Here is a 16545-nt window from a genome sequence, read left to right on the forward strand (position 1 = left end):
AAAAAAAATGTAACAGTAGGTTGCCATTAAAAAATTTTTTTTTTGCAAAACTCAAACACTAAAAAGAATTTTGAAAAATGTAATTTAAATGTTAACGGTCTTCGGCCAAAAAGGTTTGTACATTATTTATGCGTTAGGTATTTTGCAGCGTTTAGTTTTATTAAAACTTAATACGCTGTAATGTAAATAACTATTTGAACACTATTCACAATTGAAACAAAGGGCCATTTGCTCTAATAAATTGACTAAATTTCTAATGTACCTATTGGTTTCCCGAATTGAAAATTTATTTTTAGGTTCTGGAATATTACAATTAACAATGCATTCTCGACCTTGATTATTGAGCACAAAACAATGATATTGGGTTTTAGTTTTATCGGGGTTCCACTAATTAGCTCTCCACTATTCTTAAAAAGATTTCTCACAAGAATTTTGCAACCAAAACTTGCTTCTCAGTGTTCTAAGTTCTCTTTATTCACATTCCTAGAACAAATATTTAAAACAAGTGTTGTACTCCAACAGGTACGTATTTCTATTTAAAATTAGTAGAAACTAGCAGAAACTCTCAGAAATGGGATTATTCAAAAATGTTTATTTTCAAGCGGCAAATTTCCATTATAAACTTTTGTTAATTTCAAAGAGGGAAGGTGAAGTGAATCTGTTAATTTGTGAATTTGGTAGATTTTTGAAATGCATTAACTTCAAAAAAAGACTTGTTAGCAATTGTAGCCATCAGATTACCATAATACCACAATTCTTCCACTTCTGTTAAAAATTACTATCGATTTGGTTCTAGGAAGAACAACTGTTTCGAAATGGTAGAAGTAGTTGAATCACAAAGGTACCTAATAATAATAATGATTTATTACAAATGTTGATTTCTTTTTTTATCAGTTCTAATAATAATTCTGGTAAAATAACTGTTTTACCCTCTTCGCTTGACTACCATTCCTTCAGTCTCAAAAAGAGTTGGATAGTTTTCTACAGTGTACGAATAATTATCACAGCAATTATTATTGCTTGCTTTGCCACTGATTTATATTACGAGCCATCTTTTGGTAAGTTTTTTTTTTACAAAAATCGTCATAAAATTGTAACACCTAACTGTAATTTTTAATGTTCGAAGCAGATTCAATTTTATTAGATGTTTATAGTAGAGAAGTATAAATTTTGTAATATTTATTTATAGATGGGAAAATTATACTGTGGTCAATTATTGGTTTACATATTGCCCAGTTTTTTTCAAATCTTTATATGCTTACTAAAGTTTCGAACTATGGATTGGTACATTTATGTAAAATATGGTTTATCATGGAAATCGTTTATTTAGTAATTTTTTCTGTGGAACTAGCCTCATTTTTAGCGTTTATTTCATCGACTATCAGATGGGTCAATATAGTGAAAATCAAATTAATTCTTGTTACAGGTAGAATAAAACTCATTAAAATGTACATGTTTTTATAATATTAATTTTTAGTATCAATTTCCTCCAGATATGGGAGATGGTTATCAAAACAACAACAACAGCATCCTTACCAAATTCAAACCAATGCATAAGGAAAGACTGAATTAAAACTATTATTAGAAAAATTTTATTTATCCACAATCACTCTATAAAGAGACTTTATTCCACACTTTATATGCATATCAAGTACCACTTTATCCACTAGTGGAATAAAGTAACATTATTCCACTGTTAGTAACCAGCGCACCGCGTAACAGCTTACTACGTTTAACCGAAAGCACATTTGGCGTGACGTTTAAATGTCAGTTTAATTTTTAATTAAGTTTGGAATAATTTGGGACTGTGATCTTGGATAAAACGTTATATTGCAGTCGTGTGTTAGTCGAGTTTTATCCACTTAAGAAAATTAACCGCTCGAATTGACGTTCTCGCGGTTAAACCTTCTTGCGTGGATAAAACGCTACCTAACACACTCTTACAATAAATAACTATTATATTAAATCGTGTATTTTTTTTATTAAACTTGTACTTTCGGATTACCTCAGTAGTTTTTATTTTCACCTGAGAAAGCCCACTTGAGGATCGAATAAGAAGTATTTTTTAAAATTGTTTACAAGATCAACAACGACTACATATATTTCTATCGCCGTCTGGATAGAAATAATTCTTTTCTCGCCTGTGCATAGTATTAGTAAATACGCGGTAGATTTACTAAGTCAACGCAAAAACTTAATTTTTTCTCTTTTCTTTACATCAATGTTAAAAGTGAAAAAAAAATTTTTTTTCTAAAAAATCATAAGAGGACCTTATGGTCTAAGAGCCCGCGGTCGCCAGACCTTCGTCATTTTATAAAAGTTGAAAATTTGTCAGCGCATACTTCCAACACAGGTAGGAATGATGGGCAAGTATGAAGATTGAGTCATCGTGGCTTTGGGAAATAACACATAGCAAAGAGGTAAAAATTATCAAGTTAAATTTATCAAATAAAAACGCGTAATTTTCTTTAATTTTCTTCGGAATAATATTAGAAATCACCTCATCCATTCCAGACACTTAACTTCGTAGCAACCCCTTGTCAGACATCCTTAAACTTTAATAAATTGTAACTGTACTTACGTTATAGTGTAAAAGCTGAATTTTATACATGCTACTTGGGTAACTAATAGAAGATGTTTTCTCATTAGCCAGGCAGTTTTGACAGTTCTAAGTGCTAAATTCTAAGTTTTAAGTAAAATAAATGTGATTCAGTTTTGACCCAGAATCATCATGGGAGGCCTATATGTTTGTCTGGCCGAGGGTAGAACTGTTGAAACTGTCTGGTTACTGACAGAAAACATCTTCTAATAGTTGTCCAAGTAACATGTATAAAATTCAGCTTTTATAGTAACGTAAGTACAGTCAAAATTTATTAAAGTTTAAGGGTGTCTGACAAAGGGTTGTAATATATCTCCGAAGAAACTATAAAACAATTACGCTTTTTTATTTAATAAATTTAAGTTGGTATTTTTCTTCTTTGTTACCTGTATCTCCCAAAGCCATGACGACCCAAACTTCATACTTGCCCATCGTTTCTACCTGTGTTGGTAGTGTGTGCTGACAAATTTTCAGCTTTTATAAAATGGCGACCGCAGGCTCTTACTCTATTATAAGACATTTATTCCAGTTTTTGACACTACCCTTATATTCTCTGTGTGGTCATTGGTTACTGAGATATCGATGATCAAAGACAAAAGGATCCTTTTTCACTTAAAGTCAGATATCTCAGCGACAAATTGACGTAAAGAGAATATGAAAAAAGCGTATTAAAGGTAAACAAACATGCTATCCGGCCTATGCATTGACTTAACTTAAAAAAAATCCCCACGTCTGGACCAAAAACAAAAACATAAAAATTTAGATTTAGATTTTCTTTCTCGCGCTATTACCTAGAATTGCTTGATAACCGTAGCACAGAAAAAATATTTGCCAAAAGATCCCAAAACTAGAAACTTAAAACTTCAAAATGTTTTGTTTTAAATCTAGATACGACCATTTTTTGATGAGTTACAGCCTTTCAAAAATCACCAAAGAATTTAGGAAATTTTTTTGTTCCTTTGATTTTTTGGGGTAGTATATAATAGTTTTATATGTATGTGTGCGACGCCACCCACCATACGCGGGTACGATCTTTTACAGGAAAACGATTTGCAATTTTAATTTAATAACTATTGCGTTTTTGAAAGATGGTTCATAAAAAAATGTTGCATTTAACAAGTTCTGTACGTGATTAAAAGTAATGTACTTATTTCTCAGACATGTTGTATATTTTAAATGATTAATGAGGCAAACAATATACACATTTGTTGCTTTAAAACTTTATTATAGCATACTATAGCAGTTGAAATAAATAAATAATAAATAAATTTAAATTAAGTAGTGGTGATGTACAGCGACTGGTGCTACATGATGGTAAGTGGTGTGTATAACTGGTACAGGATCATGATAGGTGTGTACAACAGGAGTACTATGAACGTGGTGGACAACATGGTGTTTAGAGGAGCCAAAATGTAAATGCAATCCGCGTCTACTTCTTAAAATTGATTGAGTTCCACCGACCATTAGCACGAAAAAAATAAAATAAAGAAAAACCTAAAAACATAACTGATGAAAAAGAATTAATATAAATATAAGTATACACACTTTTAAATTCATAGTGGTCACTTTCTTGATCAATGGATTAAACAAAACTGGTTCATTCTCATATCATACTCTTTAAATACGTCAACTGGATATACTTGAACTCGATTCGAAATAATAAAATTATGGATGTGATTTATCGATTTTAAAATACGATTTAAAAGAAAGTTTAAACTTAACTCAAGGCTTCCTAAAAATAGTTTAAACTCATATTTAACATAAAATCAATATTTCGGCAAAGACGCAACATTTTTGCACAACATTGTTGTCGGCTACGGTCATTAGACTTATCAATTATCATTTTCCAAACCAAAATATTTATTACTTGATTATTGTTTGGAACAACTTTCCAAGGTCTTCGTCATCATCCGTAACCCGAGTCAATCCTCAACATACGTCCGCAGGTAACAAACTTTCACACAATGGTTCTTGATGCAAAATAACAGTATTTGCCAGTAGTGCGACTAAAAACCTCGCGGATATTTTCCTTCCACGTTTGCAATAACTTTGTGATTAAAAAACTGTGATATTGTGTTTTTGTACGTGAGTATGTTTATTCATATTTACTGATTCATAATTACAAACACGTTTGTTTGTATTATTGCAAAATATTAAATCTACATATCCGCAATATGGCTGCGAACCGTAAAATTTCTCTTTTGGTAAAACCTTGGGTTTTCCTTCCAGAAAATGGCTCCTGAAATTTCCAACTGTTGTGGTTTCAGCCTGAAACATGGAACCATTATTATTGGCGTTGTTCAAAGTATTATTTCCTTCATGTTCTTGATTTTATCAGCAGCCTACGCCGAACATCCACACGAATTACTGGAGATATCTGATCCCGGAATTGTACCGGATATAAGCGGTGAGATTTTTTCTGCCAACGACTCTCTCTCTAGAATTTTTTTTTTAGTTTTACGCTGTCTTTTAATTATCATTGCTGTTGCAAGTGCTGTACAGTGCATTCTTTCAATTTTAATCATTTTTGGAGCTGAGACAGTAAGTATAGTAATTAATTATTAATTGCATTGCAATTGCATTATTAATTGCATCTGAAAAAAATACCTTTTTCCAGAACCGACCAGTATTATTGGTACCTTGGCTGATATTCAATCCTGTTGCAATAGTTGTGTACATAATCTCAATTCTTGTTGCTATTATTCATCATTCGGGACATAACGCTACATTTTTCATTATTGGCCACCTAATTATTGGAGCTATTGTGTCGGGTAAGTTATTAATTTTGTTTTTGTCTCAATGTTATTATTTTTGTTTTCAGTGATTGCTCTTTACAACATTATTGCAGTGCACAGTTTCTACAAACACCTCAAGAGTTTAAACTTTTAAATGTTTTATTAATCACAGTATTATGTATTGACACTAGTTTTAGATTTATTTGACAAATTACTTTAAAGTAATCAACTTATTTCACTAAAGTAGTTGCAATAAAGACATATAATTTACACAATTAGTGATTAAGATTATCATTGATTTTTCTCAATTGTTTTCTTTCTTTAGAGGCTACAATTATTCCATGAGTCACAATTACTAAAACAGATGCGTTTTACGAATTTTCCACATAGTCCAAAACTTACATTGAAGAAAAATTCCAATCACAAACAAGCTGTAGCCAGTAGAGCAAGTTAGTTTGTTTGCTATTATATACAGCCCTACTGCAGTCATAAAGAATACGACAATACTAGTAAAACAACATTCAATTATGTAAGTTAATATATAAAAAGCATTTTTCTGAAAATAAATATCGAATTAATCATTTAGAATTCTTTAATACTTACATGTAACACTCCAATAAAAAATATAAGCGAAAACGTCAAAGGTATTATCATATAAAGTGATAACGCCATTAAGGCATATTTTTCAACTAGAAAATTTTAACCATTATACTAAACTAGCAATTCTTTAATAATTATTCTTACACTGGAAGTTTACTTTCATTGTTCCGCTAATGTTCTTCTTTATTTCAATGAATAATGACAAGTAAGACGGTACTAGGAAAACAATTAGAAACACAACCTATTAAAAAAAATTAAATCTAATTAAAACAATCAAAAACTTACAAATTGCAAAGCTGCAACTTTACAACAGTTCTCAGTTGTGTGCTTAAATAAGAACATTATAATTTGGCATAAATGAAAGAACAATTTTTGATTTTGACAAATGTTATCTTGGTTTCATGACAGGTTTCAGAAGTCAGAAATAATCTGACATAAATAATATTTTGCACACTTTTTTATTCAATAAATCTAATTGTTTTGAATTTTTATGATTGTTTCGGCCATTGCTTTTTTTTTTCTTTCCTGGTAAACCAGGAACATTTAAAAGAAATTCCAAAAACGGTTAGATAACAGCGATTTCTAGAGATGGTGCTTTCATGACAAATAAAAAAATCGCTATTATGCTAATTATTAGTATTATTTTTTTCTAAGAATTACATCCATTTTGACACTTACAATTTTTTTTATTTTTATGGTTGGCAACTATGTTGCCTTGGATGCTAGAAATTCAAAAATAAAAAAGTTTTCCTAGTTAGCAGACACTTTTAATTCTTATAAACTACAAAAAATTTCAGTCTCAATTTCTTATTTATGTTAAAAATTAAATATAAACCATAATGTATTAATTATCACAAACATTTGGATCTTCTTGGTTGCTCTTTGAATTTACACTACTCCTGTTATCACAGTTTTGTAAATAAAAATCTCTTGCCCCATAAGCTAAGAAAATACCATGAGCCAAAAATACTAAAAAAAACTTATTGATGATTATTAATACATAATTTACACTCACATTCAAGTATAATTCCAACAACTATTAAACTGTAAGCAACATATTGTGTTCCTTTTACAGCTAGAAATATTCCCGATCCAATAACAACGATTAAGATAACAAAGCAGGTAATCAAACTTTCAATCATAAATATTTTCAAGATAACAGGATTTTTCTAAAATCAATAACGGCTTTAAATAAATTTAATATTCCACTTTATTACTCACATTGAACAGTCCAAAAAGGAACACAGTAGAAAACGTGAAAGGAACAATCATGTAAAGTGATGACGCCAAAACGACGTATTTTTCATCTAAAACAAGGAAAATTTTTATTCTATCGATACTTTTCTAATTTTGTGCTTACATTTTGAAATAATTTCCGTTGTTTCGTCATCACTGTAGTCAATTTCTAGCAAAGTGGACAAATAAGATACCCCCAGGAATATAAATAAAAAGGCAACCTATTTCTAAAAATGGGTTTTTATTTTTAAATAAAGATTACACTTACGAATTGAACAACGGCTGTTCCATAACACCATGAAGTTACATGTTTGAAGAATGATGAGTACCACAACAACATGTTGTGTCAAATACTCAGTTTTTATGGAAATATGTACCTAATTGCAATTTCTTACAGAATTTTACGTAGTGACGCATTATGTGACTTATTTAATCAAGATTGATGATAAAGATTATCTCTTATTGTTCAATCCTGATAAAGATAAGATATGGATGATATGTATGTTAGTTTAAGTCGATCGTTTGATTTAGTTGCTATATATAAATTTGTACGGTTTCAGAAGTCTTTTTAATAATATGTACATTGTTGTGAATAATGATGCATTACTAAAGATTAAGATACTAAGGATTAATTCAGTCATTGTAGTTGTACAAAACTGTTCTTACAAAAAAATGTCTACACAATATTAATTTTAGATAAAAAAATTGTAATCTATCACAATAACCAAAATAAGATAACCGTCAAGGACTTAAAGCGTTTTCATTTTAACAAAATAATTTTTCAATTTATTATTATTGGTAAACTCTTGACTTGGAAACCACCCAAAACTGGGTATCAGTAGATATGATATTTTAAGTACATTATCTGCAATCACAAAAAAAAAGAAAATTCAAACACAACAAACTGTTAATTATTGAAAATAATATGCGTTTTTAACTATTTATTAAATATTATTAAATTTAAATTTTTTGACTACTTAATTCATTATTTAACAAAAATACTGTTTTATTTATCTTAATTACTTTTTGTGAATCATTACATTATTTGCAAATTCACCTTGTACATTGATCGAGATAAGAATTCTGCAAATTTATATTTTTAGCTTTCCCGTACGCTTGATAAATGTTGTAAGTACCGACATACTCGAATAGCATGATGAGTTCGTCTTAATTTCAGTGTTAAAAAAATGAGGTAAAGGGAAAATATTAAATGTAGAAGTGAAAAATATAATAAGATTTAATATAAAAAATGAGATTACTTTCATAAAATTGCTACAATACATTAAAATTATCGAAACCAATCACCTTATAAAATCTTGCAATTTACTCATTTTTTTAAATAACAATTAGTAGTCTTCTTATATTGGCATTCTTCATATTTGCAATATTTTAAACTTTGATCACAAATTCTTTAACGACTTGATTAGGAACTGGAATATCCTCATCTTTGGGTTGTCTATTCCGTTGATAGTTATTCATATAAACAATGTTTTCCATGTAAAATGCTGAAATATTAAATCGAATCAGTTGTATTTTATTAATTACCTTCATGTCAAAATTACCTTCAATTACTAGAGTATAAACCAATACAATTAAACCATCACCAACATTTAGCGATACAGTAATATACAATTGCATAACAAAATTTAGTAAAAAGATGTAAGAAGCTTGAACTACTTTAGCCTTGATCCAAATACTAATCCATTTGTATTTGTCCTGTAATTATAATTTTAAAAAAATTATAAATGTGACTTAAGACATACTTTTTTTACTCCGATTATTAGTAAAATGCCAAATGGAAAAAATAAGCAATTTAATGCGACTTCAACAAAAATTAATCTGCTCACATCTAAAAAAAAAATTCTAATTTTTTATAATAATTAAGAAAAATACTTACGTGTTGCTTCGATTCCACCATAATAATAGAAAACGCTAATAGCAAAACCGATTAATGTTGCTGTTAATAACACTGTTAACCCCTATTGTAAAAAAAATGTAGTTTTTTATTATCGCTAATATTTGAACTTGTCATACCAAATTAAATATAGATACCCTAAAGGCACTACTTTTCGACGATTCATCAACTTTGAAAATCTTAAACAACATATTGTTAAGATCTTACATTACCAAATAAATATTGCCGATTAGAACTCTTTTCAAAATTTAATCTCATTGACGCAAATTGACTCCTATCTTATCTAAAACACCGCCAAATTGAGCATCTTTACGCATTTTCAATAAGTCGTTGTGACCTTATAAAATACCTACCTATATAGATAATTTTGCCTCAGGATACGTAGTAAAAATATATTCACAAACAAAAAAAACTACCCCAAGAAAAGTTATCCTAATAGGGCAACTCAAAACTATGTGTGGTAACTTTTGGTTTAAAAGAAACTACGATTTTTTGTAAAAATATATATTTACGTATAACGTATTTACACTAAATTATTTCACATGAGACTTAGATGAATATTCACAGACGTTTTACCATCCTTTTCCGAGAGCAATTCCGTGCCCTCCACTCAAGATAGCTCCAGAGCCCAACCCAACTCCATGTCCCAATCCGGAACCGTATCCTATGGAACTAGCATAACCGCCTCCGAGTCCGTATCCGGACCCAAGTCCAATTCCGGACCCAAGCCCGATTCCAGACCCATATCCTAAACTAGAACCAAGTCCGATTCCGGAGCTGACTGCGACGGGTTGGGCAACTGGAACGGCTACAGGAGTTGGTATCCGAACTGGAACAGGTTGAGGAATAGTCACTGGGACAGGTTGTGGAACGGCAACTGGCACCGGATGTGGTACCGAAACTGGTACTGGCACATGTTGAGGTACTGGAACGGGACGAGGAACTTCGACGGGATAGGTGCGGGTAACCGTCACTGGTACTGGCCTGGGAACTGCGACAGGGACGGGTCGTGGTACCGGAACGGCAAATGGTTGTGGTACTGGGACGGGAACGGGACGGTTGACTGTTACGGGAACGGGTTGTGGTACCGGAATGGGTACAGCTCGATTGATCGTGGTGACGGTGTTGGTGCCGCCTCCGATGACGCCTAAGCCACCGCCGCCTAAACCACCGAGACCAATAGAACCGCCGCTAAGACCACCAAGAGCAATGGAACCACTGCTAAGGCCTCCAAGACCTCCATAACCGTATCCTCCGGATAAGGCTAAGCCCCCGGACCCAATATGGCCTAGTCCGGCGCCATACCCAATCCCGGAGCCATATCCGATCCCGGACCCATGTCCTCCGGATAAGGCTAAGCCCCCGGACCCAATATGGCCTAATCCGGCGCCGTATCCGATCCCGGACCCATGTCCCAATCCTCCGTACCCTAATCCCAAAACGCCTCTTTTATCTTTTTTAACATCTCCACAAGAGATGGTACCGAGAACGGTGAGTACCAGGGTACAAATCTGGAAATAAAAAGGTAAAGGGGTGACACACTTAATAAATGTCTTACTTGGAATGCCCTCATTGTTATCTCGTGTCTCAAGTGAATGTGCCGAAGGTTTACCGATTTTTGACTTTTATACAGATGTGGAGGTTTGCCCCCCTTTGTGTGAGGCAGGGACTTTAGATTATGAGATGTATCTTAGGATTTTAACTTTCACTGATACATATGCGTAACCGGAAGGTTAACCATAATTTACAGTATCATAATTTCGGGTCACTTTTATTCTTTTTAAACGTCTTCACCTTTCTCTGTCATTTTGAATAATTAATTACGAAAAGTGTCTCGCAATATATTCAAGTCGGCATAAAAACAACTCGCACATATCTTATTGTCTAAATTTAAGGGTCCACACGAAAACAAAACCAGTTTCACAATGTCGATACGAAGAGTCATAAATTAATAGACGTAACTGGATTGAAACATTTAGACTTTCTACCAATAAAAATACAAGCATCACTGATAAGTAACATTATTACCATTTAATTGCAAATTCGAGTATCTAAATCAAAGACCCGATTTGACATTTACGTTTCTCATTATAAAGCGGACAAGATTTTGATAACTTTTCTCTTAAAATTAATTATGATAATTTAAATGGATGATTTAATTTTTAAAATGTAAACTATTAGATTATATAAACGATGACAAGATGTGCTAGGAGTGGGCCCTGCGATTGTGAAACTGAATTCTCTAAAACGAGCAATTTTTCCACAATTGAAACAATTACAGATTTTGCCAAGGATTTTCTTAATGTGGGTGTTCTGCAACTCAGTAAAATGTCAAAGAAATTATTACCGGTAATTATTTTAACACCTACCGGACATGCACCTTTTTATTAATGTGAAATGAAAAATTGCAAAATTTGCAATTCAAAAATTTTGTCAATCGTGTTCTGCTTATGTAAAAATTGCAGAAATGTTAAAGGTTATTCTTTTTAAGCAATTTTTAAGTGAAGCTTTGTCAAAGCTCAGTCATGTGTGACTTGCTTAATCTCGTTAGTGATTTACTTGCGATAATTTATTACATTCAGAAAGCCATTTCGACCAGGTATTTACGACTCAACATACCATTTATGTAAATAGTCGTAGAAGATGTGGAGCAAGTGATGTAATGTACGGCGTTTGGAGCACATATAAGTCGTCGATTAAGCTAAAAAAATATGCGAATTATGGGTTGCCTAGCTTTAACTCCAATCGGTGAAAAAAATATTGGGTTTGCGCTCCAATAAACACGAACATTTTTCGAAAAAAGCATTCACAGTGAACTTGTGATTGAAAGTGATTCAAGTGCGCACAAAATAATTATTATACTCGTACTTGGTACAGTTATGTAAATTGATAAGAAGTAGGTAAACATGCTACTACGAACGAATGAAATGACTGCAATTTGCAATATATCGGTACATATTTATTTTTATATCTAACTGAATATTGCAGAAACCAGGCATTCTTAAATAATTACACTTCAATTAAATACAAATATGATTAATTCATGGCTACGTGATTGGTAACTGTTCACGTTCACTGTCACCACTCAACACCGAATCGTATAAATACGTCCTGTTTGGGATTTTCAGGATTCAATGTAGTCAACTGGAATTAAATTGACCATTTATTACCTCATTTTATTTTTAATTATTAACAATGAATAGTCAGGATTATTGATTGTAGGTGGAATGAAAGCGCGGTACACAAGAAGAATTTTAAATGAATAAATGTCGTAAAAAATCCGTAATTATTTATTTGTATGCAATGCAAGTAACTGCTTTTCAGAGCACACTGGAAACAGTTTTCAGGAAAACAATAATTTTCAACCTTGACATTAAATCAATCAGGAAATGGAATTTCCATCTCCAGTTGTAATAAATTAATTAGTATAATGAAAAAAGGGCGAAACACCCTCTTCTTGCGACAGTGGCCTCACGATTTATATGTAGGTTGTAGATAAATCCGATAAAACTATGGTCATGACTTGAGTGAACTTTTAATTAATCGTAAAGTGAGTGTTGTATGAAAATTACAGATGAAAGTAATACTCGCTACTGGATATTGTTACGTTTTAGTCACATATCGAGTACATTACGTAAAACACGAAAACAAGACTTGCATGAAATCAGATGCTTTTCTGTAATAGGAGTTTTTAATCGTTCGTGTCCATTAAATCCTTCAGGTGGTTATAAAAATATGATAATATATCTACTGCTTAATAAATTCAACAATAACACTTTCACACACAATTTTAGTTAGATGCAAGTGAACTTGTTTCATTTTTACATAAGCGACACGCATTTATTACATAAGCAAACGTGAAAAATGATGCAAGGTTACGTTTATGTTTTTTCGTGCTTTGACATAGACATTAATTAATTAGTATTAAGAAACAAATATTTTTAGTCCGTGTGCAAGTTGTGAAATGCATTCTGGCGCCTTTCTGCCATGAATTCATCTCTGGATGAAATTCAGACATTGCCATAAAACTTTGCTAATATGAGACAGATTTGCAGCACCTGAGGGAATAGTTCGTAAAGTGTAGTGCATCAAGTGCAGGTTTAATTTCTGTTGTTAATTTATCTTTGACATGATCTAGAACACATGACTTTTTCTGTCGTAAATCACTCACAAAAAAATCCGGAATCGAGGTGGCTCGGAGTGATTTATACAGTGCGTGGTTAAACAGCAATTTGCAAGCGATTTTTAACAATCTGAAGAATTTTCGGAACAACTTTCTTTCAGACCTGATCTTTTTTCTTGTCAAACTAAATAAATAATGCGCTTTAAACACGAAAATTTCTATGTTTGATTGTGCACCCGTTATCGTTTCTTTCCTTAAATAGATTTAGTCTCAGATTAAGACAATATTAATTGATTTATGTATAATTCAACAACTGAAAGAACACAATTTATGTGATGGAGAAATAAACCCTTATTAACCAATTAATAAAATTCTCTCATTAATTGATTAGGAAACAAGGAAAATATCAAATATTTAAAAGCATACGAAATGCCGTTGGCACTTTAATTTCGAAACATAAGAGACATAGTTTTGCTTCAAGAAAACTGACTTTGAATTTTTACACGTAAAATCTCGGAGCCCAAAACAAATTTAAAAAAATGGTTATCTTAGATATCTTGAAAGATTTGGGAGACAGGTACTAGTTTTTCCAAAACAAAAAGTGTGGTGGTCTTAGACAATTAATTAATTATTTGAATAGAGAAGAAAAGCTGCTTTCGCACAAGCAATTTTAACAATTCTTGAGAGGAATACAGAATACCACTGAAAACTCTGAAAAGATTTGATTTATTTATATGTATAAGCGACTTTGAAATTATTCTGGTTATTAAGTCTTCCACTTGTCAGCCTACATAATATAAAATAATGAGTCACAATAATTGTGTAAAATTACAGCATGAAGCATCATATCACCGGTGCAATTTCAATCTCATCTATAATTTAAGTCTCTGCACGTGGTTTTCTATAATACATGGGCTTTTAATGGTATTGATTGATATAGAAAACAGTGATGATTATTTGAAATTTTCTCACATAAGATTTGACTTAAAATGGACAAAAAACCGTTTGATCGACTTTATAGCGGAAGCAATATTAACATGGAAAACGCAGCTTATTGCAAAACAATGATGAAGTTGCCACTGGAACTAGTATGATAGTACAGAGAAAGTATATTATCAGATATCCCTGAACAGGACAATCCGTTTATTGCAAGACTGATCTAGTGGGGGTTTGTTATGGATTACTATATATCGGCAAACAAGAACATTCCAGTTAGTTATCACACCCTGTTGTTATTCTATTCTTACTGTGTTTCAACACCATGAGAGCTTTGGTATGTAATTTAAAAAAATTATTAAAAAAAATAATAAGGGAAATTTGGAAAAAATGATGTGGCAAATCAGATTCACTAAATTATTTTTATTACAGCTATTTACCTCTTATTTAATTAGTGTGAATTAAGAAACTAAAGAAAAATCTGGCATTACCTAACTGCGTAAAAATTCTCGAGATCCAATTAATTTTAACAAATGTCGCATTGCTAGAAAACTGATATCCTTTTACAGAGTAAGGAAATTCTCGTATTCCATCTTAATCGACCTCGTTATTTGGCCCACTAAGTTTTTAAATCCTTATAAGACACTAAACTATTCTCACATTTACGCAATTTCTAGTGCAAGGTGTTTTACTATGCAAACAAATCGCTTTCACCCATTCAGTGATTCTCCAAATTCACACATCGTACCTCCAATTCTAATTTTTTTAGTACAAATTCTGAATTTTAATACGTCCTTGAAAGCACGTTTTACAGCACGCTTTTTCAGGTCTGTTTATGCCTTGTCATTGGGGCAACCTGGGCGGAAAAAGCAGTTCCGGTTAAAGAAAAGACTGTGGGAAAACGAGGTGTGTTAGGGTTGGGCATCCACGATGGACTGGATGGTGGTTTAGGCTTAAACGGAATTGGCCTTGGCGATGTTGGTCTTGGAGGCGTTGGTCTTGGAGGGCCCGTTGCTGTAGCCGCCCCCGCTATCCATCTAGGAACTCACACCCATACTCATACAACCATTACTAGGAATCTGGGAGTTCCAGTCGCGGTGCCCCATCCCGTACCAGTGGACAGACCAGTCCCTGTGCCAGTGGGAGTCCCTGTAGGAGTTCCAGTGGATCGTCCTGTACCAGTGCCGGTACCTAGGCCCTATCCAGTCACTGTGGAGAGAACCGTTGCTGTTCCTGTTGATCGTCCTGTAGCCGTTCCTGTTCCACAACCTGTCCATGTGCCTGTTGTCAAACATGTTGGAGTTCCGGTCCCGCAGCCCTATGCTGTTCCCGTTGGTGTAGCTAAACCTGTCCTCGTTTCGAAGCATCTCTGGTGATTTGGCCCGATTATAGATTAAGTACAAATGTAAATTATGATTTATTTTTGTAAATAAAATGCGATTTCTAATAAATTTTGGAAATTTTCTGAAAGAGTTGTTCTGTATCCTGATCTGAACTTTCTTAAAAGTTGTAAGTGGATTACAAATAATAAATCCCAAATAAGATGAATAAAATCTTTTTTTTTATATTTTCTGTTTGTTAAAACATTTTTGATTTTTTTGATCTACACATAAATGGCGAGATTAATATTCTTTAGAAAAGAGAGAAAACTTAATTACACCAAACTTAAATAAAAAACAGTAAATTATCCTGTTTTTATTGAAATAGTTTACGTATAGTAAATAAAAAATGCATTCATTTGCACTTGTTATTTTTCGCCTTCACCTATAAATGAATAAATTGAGAAGGTTTTATTTTTGCTGTAACTTCTAAAGTCCATTCGTTTCACTCTAACTCACTGTGGAGGTAAACATTTCGTTGCAATCAAATAAAATTCGTGTTTACCGTTGGGATCCACTACGTCTGACGGAATTTAAATAAAGTTCTTTGCTCGTTCATGCCAGAAATACGGAGTGTTTTACACAACTTTACGAGGCTTGTGCTTAATGTACGCACCCAAAGGTACAAAATTCACAAATCAGTAGAAACAAAAAATACACATTTAATTATTTAATTTTTGGAAACCCATGACAGTAGTTGTCAAACTAATCACTGTTTCACTAATAGTCATAAACTGCAGTTTTCAGAAACAGTTATCATTTGTTCTATCAAGAGACGGCATGAATATGATTCTATTTTATCTATCTTAATCACTAACTAAAAATGTTGTGATTTTTAAAAGGATGAACAAACTAGAGAAGATTATCCAATTTTTCAAAATTTGTAATCGAGTTCGTATCGGAATATGTATGCACAGGCCTCGTAAAATTACGTGAAACACTCTGTATATTAAAATTTTAGAAAAGTTCTAGTAGTAATTTGATTGATAATTCAAATCACTAATTTTGATGAATCTTTTAAA

At 32.3% G+C, this 16545-nt stretch overlaps 7 protein-coding genes and 1 long non-coding RNA gene across 12 annotated transcripts in view; 3 read left to right on the top strand and 5 right to left on the bottom strand.

The window, feature by feature from the left end:
* Positions 1–1684, top strand: part of LOC123005458 — a 4167-nt gene extending 2483 nt beyond the window's left edge. Inside the window, exons 6-10 of the transcript XR_006412747.1 lie at positions 297–522; positions 797–841; positions 895–1058; positions 1190–1426; positions 1478–1684. The gene's annotated coding sequence lies outside the window, so the exon portion shown is untranslated. The remainder of the gene's footprint in view (positions 1–296; positions 523–796; positions 842–894; positions 1059–1189; positions 1427–1477) is intronic.
* A 2123-nt stretch (positions 1685–3807) lies between these two features.
* Positions 3808–4623, bottom strand: LOC123005630. Its single transcript, XR_006412773.1, has 2 exons — positions 4145–4623; positions 3808–4093 (listed from the first exon to the last, which is right to left on the bottom strand). It is a non-coding gene; the product is annotated as an uncharacterized LOC123005630 (long non-coding RNA).
* On the top strand, positions 4523–5609 carry LOC123005626. 3 transcript variants are annotated; one of them, XM_044399461.1, is made up of 5 exons: positions 4523–4684; positions 4829–5006; positions 5055–5140; positions 5217–5370; positions 5421–5609. In XM_044399461.1, exons 2-5 carry the CDS (start codon positions 4832–4834, stop codon positions 5486–5488), a joined length of 483 nt encoding a protein of 160 aa, XP_044255396.1. In that variant the 5' UTR covers positions 4523–4684; positions 4829–4831; the 3' UTR covers positions 5489–5609. The 3 variants fall into 3 exon arrangements, with proteins under 3 accessions (XP_044255396.1, XP_044255398.1, XP_044255397.1); XM_044399463.1 differs by having other exon boundaries at positions 4535–4680; XM_044399462.1 differs by having other exon boundaries at positions 4536–4688.
* LOC123005627 lies at positions 4899–6342 on the bottom strand. The gene is made up of 5 exons (XM_044399464.1): positions 6220–6342; positions 6079–6175; positions 5938–6023; positions 5737–5890; positions 4899–5689 (listed from the first exon to the last, which is right to left on the bottom strand). Exons 1-5 carry the CDS (start codon positions 6274–6276, stop codon positions 5610–5612), a joined length of 474 nt encoding a protein of 157 aa, XP_044255399.1. The 5' UTR covers positions 6277–6342; the 3' UTR covers positions 4899–5609.
* A 317-nt stretch (positions 6343–6659) lies between these two features.
* LOC123005625 lies at positions 6660–7603 on the bottom strand. 2 transcript variants are annotated; one of them, XM_044399460.1, is made up of 5 exons: positions 7439–7603; positions 7295–7391; positions 7156–7241; positions 6950–7103; positions 6660–6876 (listed from the first exon to the last, which is right to left on the bottom strand). In XM_044399460.1, the coding sequence occupies exons 1-5, from the start codon at positions 7508–7510 to the stop codon at positions 6779–6781; spliced, it is 507 nt and encodes a 168-aa protein (XP_044255395.1). In that variant the 5' UTR covers positions 7511–7603; the 3' UTR covers positions 6660–6778. The 2 variants fall into 2 exon arrangements, with proteins under 2 accessions (XP_044255395.1, XP_044255394.1); XM_044399459.1 differs by having other exon boundaries at positions 6661–6903.
* Positions 7604–8389: 786 nt separating this feature from the next.
* LOC123005211 lies at positions 8390–9470 on the bottom strand. Of its 2 annotated transcripts, XM_044398870.1 has the most exons (6): positions 9439–9470; positions 9205–9368; positions 9068–9149; positions 8934–9019; positions 8733–8886; positions 8390–8675 (listed from the first exon to the last, which is right to left on the bottom strand). In XM_044398870.1, exons 2-6 carry the CDS (start codon positions 9274–9276, stop codon positions 8560–8562), a joined length of 510 nt encoding a protein of 169 aa, XP_044254805.1. In that variant the 5' UTR covers positions 9277–9368; positions 9439–9470; the 3' UTR covers positions 8390–8559. The 2 variants fall into 2 exon arrangements, with proteins under 2 accessions (XP_044254805.1, XP_044254804.1); XM_044398869.1 differs by having other exon boundaries at positions 9205–9460.
* A 90-nt stretch (positions 9471–9560) lies between these two features.
* Positions 9561–10805, bottom strand: LOC123005202 (glycine-rich cell wall structural protein 1-like). The gene is made up of 2 exons (XM_044398859.1): positions 10644–10805; positions 9561–10596 (listed from the first exon to the last, which is right to left on the bottom strand). The coding sequence occupies exons 1-2, from the start codon at positions 10656–10658 to the stop codon at positions 9658–9660; spliced, it is 954 nt and encodes a 317-aa protein (XP_044254794.1). The 5' UTR covers positions 10659–10805; the 3' UTR covers positions 9561–9657.
* Positions 10806–14348: 3543 nt separating this feature from the next.
* LOC123005210 (zinc finger protein 512B-like) lies at positions 14349–15614 on the top strand. Its single transcript, XM_044398868.1, has 2 exons — positions 14349–14481; positions 14972–15614. The coding sequence occupies exons 1-2, from the start codon at positions 14470–14472 to the stop codon at positions 15518–15520; spliced, it is 561 nt and encodes a 186-aa protein (XP_044254803.1). The 5' UTR covers positions 14349–14469; the 3' UTR covers positions 15521–15614.
* The last annotated feature ends 931 nt before the right edge of the window (positions 15615–16545 follow it).

This window comes from Tribolium madens, unplaced genomic scaffold (assembly GCF_015345945.1).
Source record: "Tribolium madens isolate multiple individuals breed KSU strain unplaced genomic scaffold, Tmad_KSU_1.1 Scaffold_20;HRSCAF=117;Tcas5.2_LG4, whole genome shotgun sequence".
Classification (NCBI taxonomy): Eukaryota; Metazoa; Arthropoda; class Insecta; order Coleoptera; family Tenebrionidae; genus Tribolium; species Tribolium madens.